We start from the raw sequence: 4,515 nt of genomic DNA on the forward strand, positions 1-4,515 counted from the left end.
AGATACTAGCACTACTGCTGTAGGAAGTCAAATGGGGTTTTTGCAACTGACTTTGAATGAAGAGCAGGGCAGGACTGAACAGAGAGTTTACAGAGAAGTTACTGCTGTCTTGCTCTCTTCATTGAGCTGTTCTGTCCAACATACTGCTAAAGAGGACCGAACTTCTGACTTCTGAAGGAGCCTAAGACCCTGGCAAGTGCAAAGCTACAATTAAGCAGAAAAGTCAAGGTCACTTTTCTAGAAAAAAAAGCATCTAGATAGAATTTCAGAATACTTTTGTGCCAGGCATTACAGAAAATTTATAGATCCACAATGTTAAAAAAATATTACAGCAAGTCACTTAAAATAAATAAATAAATAATTAAAAATAAAGATTTTATTGAAGAGCGACAATTATAACATTACAAACATCCGGAAGAGATCAAGCAACACTACTATATGCACAGTAGCACACCTAAAACTGAGGTTAAGGTTTTGACTACTTCTCTCCCGCGGCGAAAGCGCACAGCATTGCCTACCTGTTCACATCTTACCCCTACACAGGGCGTGCTTACGACAGAAGGAAAGAGGGGCCAGGACTGAAACGACTTTGTCGGGCTACATAAATCATGAGGAATTCCCAGCTGCGGAGCAGCGTGCTATTTTCCAACAGGTTGTTGAGCTGTCACATTACAACTTGTTGCTCTATGCAGCGCTATTAAAATAAATCACGGCGTGTACCAGGTTCTGCTCTGCCACCTATAAGTCGCTCCGCATTTTACACCTGGGAGGCGGGCCCGGCGATGCGAAGTCACGCCGAGCGGCCGCTTGGTTCGAAATGCCCGGGAAGGGGAGGAACCTGGCAGGAGAAAATGCAAACAAGTTTCGTAAAGTAACTTTCCAACAAGACCTCGCTGTCATCTCGGCTAATTACGGCTCTGATACGGCTTATTAGTGCGTACCCACCTTTGCTACCTTGCTTCTCCACCCACCACCCTTTCAGATCTTTTTCCTAGCTCCGCCTCTCGCCGGCGTTATAATGGGCTGGTCTGAAAGTGGTGGAGAGACACAGAACCACAGGGGAAGAGAGAGATAATGACAATAACGCTAATAACCCTAATAACCCGGCTGCTCCCCGCGCCGCAGCGAGGAGCCGGCCCGGCTGCCCGGCGCTGACGGGGACCCGCAGCGGCGAGGAGGAAGCCGGAGAGAGCGGAGCAAGTGACCCCGGCGGCCCTCCGGAGCATCGCCCCGCCACCGGGGAGCGCCCGACGGGACCGGCGACAGCGCCCCGAGGACCACCGGGCTCGGGGGGGCGCGGAGAGGAGCCCCGGCAGCCGGCCCTCCGCGGGAACCCGCTCTCCTCCGGCCCTATGGAGCAAGCCGCGTAGCGACAAGGGGGACGGAGAGAGAGCGGCAGCCTCGCAGGGCGACGAGGACGCGGAGGGGGAAGCCGTCGGAAGCACCCCGGTGCCGATCCCGGTCCCGGTGCCGGTGCCCGCCTAGCTGCCCGGGGCGCGGTGCCCGTCCGGCCTCCGCGGAGCTGTCCAAGGCGGTGCGGGGCCAGAGCCGGCCCCCCCCCCGGCATCGCCCGGCCCCGCCGCCTCCCCCCCGGGCCTCGCCGTCGGGGCAGCGCTGAGGGGCGGGGGTCGCCCCCTCGGCCGACCCGCGGGGCGCCATGAAGCTGGAGGGTGTTCTCGCAGCATTACGAGGACAAGCTGAGCGCCGGCAGCGACCAGGAAGGCAGCGGCTCCCTCTCCCCGGCGCCGGCAGACAGCGAGCTGGGCTCCGACGGCGACTGCGCCGCCAACAGCCCCGGCGGCGGGGCCGGGAGGACGGGGCGCCCCCCGCAGCAGCCCCCCCCGGCCCCTCAGCAGCCTCCGCCGCCGCCACCCCCGCCGCCGCCGGCCGAGAGCGCCAAGGGGAAGCCCTACACGCGGCGCCCCAAGCCGCCCTACTCCTACATCGCGCTGATCGCCATGGCCATCCGGGACTCCGCCGGGGGCCGCCTGACCCTGGCCGAGATCAACGACTACCTGATGAGCCGCTTCCCCTTCTTCCGCGGCGCCTACACGGGCTGGCGCAACTCGGTGCGCCACAACCTCTCGCTCAACGACTGCTTCGTCAAGGTGCTGCGCGATCCGGCGCGGCCCTGGGGCAAGGACAACTACTGGATGCTCAACCCCAGCAGCGAGTACACCTTCGCCGACGGCGTCTTCCGACGGCGCCGCAAGCGCCTGAGCCGCGCCGCCCCGCCGCCCGCCCGCCCCGTCGCCGCCCCGCCGCCGCCGCCGCCACCGCCGCCGCCGCCGGGGGAGGCGACCGGAGCGGGCTCCGCGTCCCCCGGCGGCTCCCCGCGGTGCTGCTGCGCCTCCTCGCCCTGCAACTGCGCGCCGGGCCCCGACGCTAAGAAGGAGGCGGCGACAGCGGGCGGCGCAGCCAAGTTCTCCAGCTCCTTCGCCATCGAGAGCCTCCTCCGGAGGCCGCCGGGGCCCCGCGCCCCCCCGCAGCCTCCCCCGCAGCCCCACGGCCGCCTCGTGTGGCCGGCGCCCCCCGCGCCCCCGCCGCACCTGCTGGCCGGTCCCTACCCGCTGCTGCCCTACCCGGGGGCCGCGCAGCCCCCCCCCGCCGCCCTCTACGGCGGGGGTCTCCTGCAGCTCTGCGCCTACGGGCTGCCCGAGCCGCCGCCGCTGCTGCTGCACGGCGGGCGGCAGGCGCTGCCCCGCGGGGAGCCGTCGGGGGAGCGGCCGCCGGAGCCGCTCTTCCCCGCCGGCCTCCACAAAGGGGGCCGGGGGGGACCGCAGCCGGGGTCCCCGCTGTACGCCCCCCTCCGGGTGCAGCCGGCCGCCGGGGGCTCGGCCGCCTTCCAGCCGTACGCCGTGGAGACCCCCCTGGCTTAATGGAGCCCCCACCCCTCCGTCTGCCCCGCGAGGGGAGGCAGGGAAAGGGGCGAGGAGCAGGCTCTGGATCCCGCACTTTAGCCCCAGAAGCGCCCAAAGCCTCCAAGCGAAAGCCTTCGGTGACTGTGCCTTAGAGAAATGACAGCGGGTTCGCGTCAACCCAACCCAAACCGGCCCCAAACGTGCCGTTTCGGACATAGCCATGAGCCTCAAGTGCTTCTTACTGTTCGTCGAGACTACTTGACTTCAGCCATTCCCTCGCCTTCCCCTTTGGGCCCCCCGTCCCCCCCTTTTTTTTTTGTCCCCGCACCTCCCGCCACCGACGCCTTCGGTGACAGCAGGGGCTGTCCCCGCGGTGGCGGCAGCCGGGGGTCGCGCTGTGCACTCGGGAAGGCGGGGAGGGGTGGTGGGAGGGTGGGAAAGGGGGGTCGGGGGGGCTGCTGCGGAGCCGTAGGGTCTGTACTGCAAAGCATCACTGTGCCAAAAGAAGCCTTTTCTCCTGTCCGGCAACTAGCATTTCGTGGGAAGGGAGGACATTAAATTATTTATAAAAGTAGTGGTTTTTTTTATTTTTATTTTGTTTTTCACACGAGGAAAGTGCGGCTTTTTTAATTAATTAATTATTGCTCGGGGGAAGGGGGGACAGGGAAACGCCAGGCGTTGGCACCCCTGCTGGCTGGAGCCCTACACTTAAGGCCACGACCCCTGCTACTGGAATGAGTGATGTTTTTCGTATTTTATTTTCGTGTTTGTATATAATAGATGTGCGTGTGCATTTTACTGATGCTCGGCCACGATGTTCCTTCTTTTTTTTCCCCTCCTCTCCCCTAATAAAAGCCTTCCCCAGGTAAAGCCTGCGCTAAGGAGAAGAGCGCGATGCCTGTGCTGGGAAGGGAGGCTGCGGGGGGCACCCGCGCGGGACCCCCGCGCTATTTGGACCGCAGGAGGTGAGGGAGCTTCTTCCCCCGGCTCAGGGACTGCCTCCAGCTTTGGAAGTCCTTAAATTTCTCGCGTCAAATCGCCTTGCCCCGCCGCTCTTCAGCCCTGCGAAAAAATAAGGGCTGGCTGCCCAAACCGGGGGAGGCTTGCAGCGTGCGGAAGTCCTGCGCGTCTGCCTGCCGTTTTTTATCATTATTATTATTATTATTATTGTTTCACGAAGGACAGCAGGCGAAAGGCAATCTTGTTGTCATCTCTCGGTGCAAAGCAAACCCGCCGCAGGAAGGTCGTTAGCACGACCGCTGCTGACGGAGCCAACCTGGCATCTACAGGGGGCGAAAACGCAGCAGCCTGAGCTCTATTGGAGTATTTGCCGGTAATAAAAAAGTTTTCACACCTTGCCTTCTCCCGAAGCGTGTTGTGTTAAGGCTGTTTCGTATCGCCAGAAGTGAGCAAAGAAAGCCTCAGAGAGACCGAGGCGGAAAAAGGGAAGGATTGGTTTTTAACTGCCCGTGGTACTGAATTAGAGGCTACCGGCGTCCCCGAACTCACAGGGTTGGGGTTTTTTGTTTAGTTTCGTGTTTTTTTGTTTGTTTTGTTTTTTACAAGCTCTGAAATGGTCATCTGGGGTTTGTGTGCTTTAATAATAATAATAAGGGACGAAAACCGGCGGGCTTTTTTCCCCCCGAGTCTTCTG

The 4,515-nt window shown here is 61.5% G+C and overlaps 1 protein-coding gene across 1 annotated transcript; it reads left to right on the forward strand.

Moving 5' to 3' along the window:
- Nucleotides 1-1,657: 1,657 nt before the first annotated feature.
- On the forward strand, nt 1,658-3,435 carry FOXQ1 (forkhead box Q1; the record flags this gene model as incomplete). Its single annotated transcript, XM_083823530.1, is given in 2 exon segments — nt 1,658-1,669; nt 1,671-3,435. Coding segments are annotated over 2 exon segments (1,221 nt in total). The 3' UTR covers nt 2,880-3,435.
- Between the last annotated feature and the right edge of the window lie 1,080 nt (nt 3,436-4,515).

This window comes from Anser anser, assembly GCF_964211835.1.
Source record: "Anser anser genome assembly, chromosome: 2".
NCBI classification, from domain to species: domain Eukaryota; kingdom Metazoa; phylum Chordata; class Aves; order Anseriformes; family Anatidae; genus Anser; species Anser anser.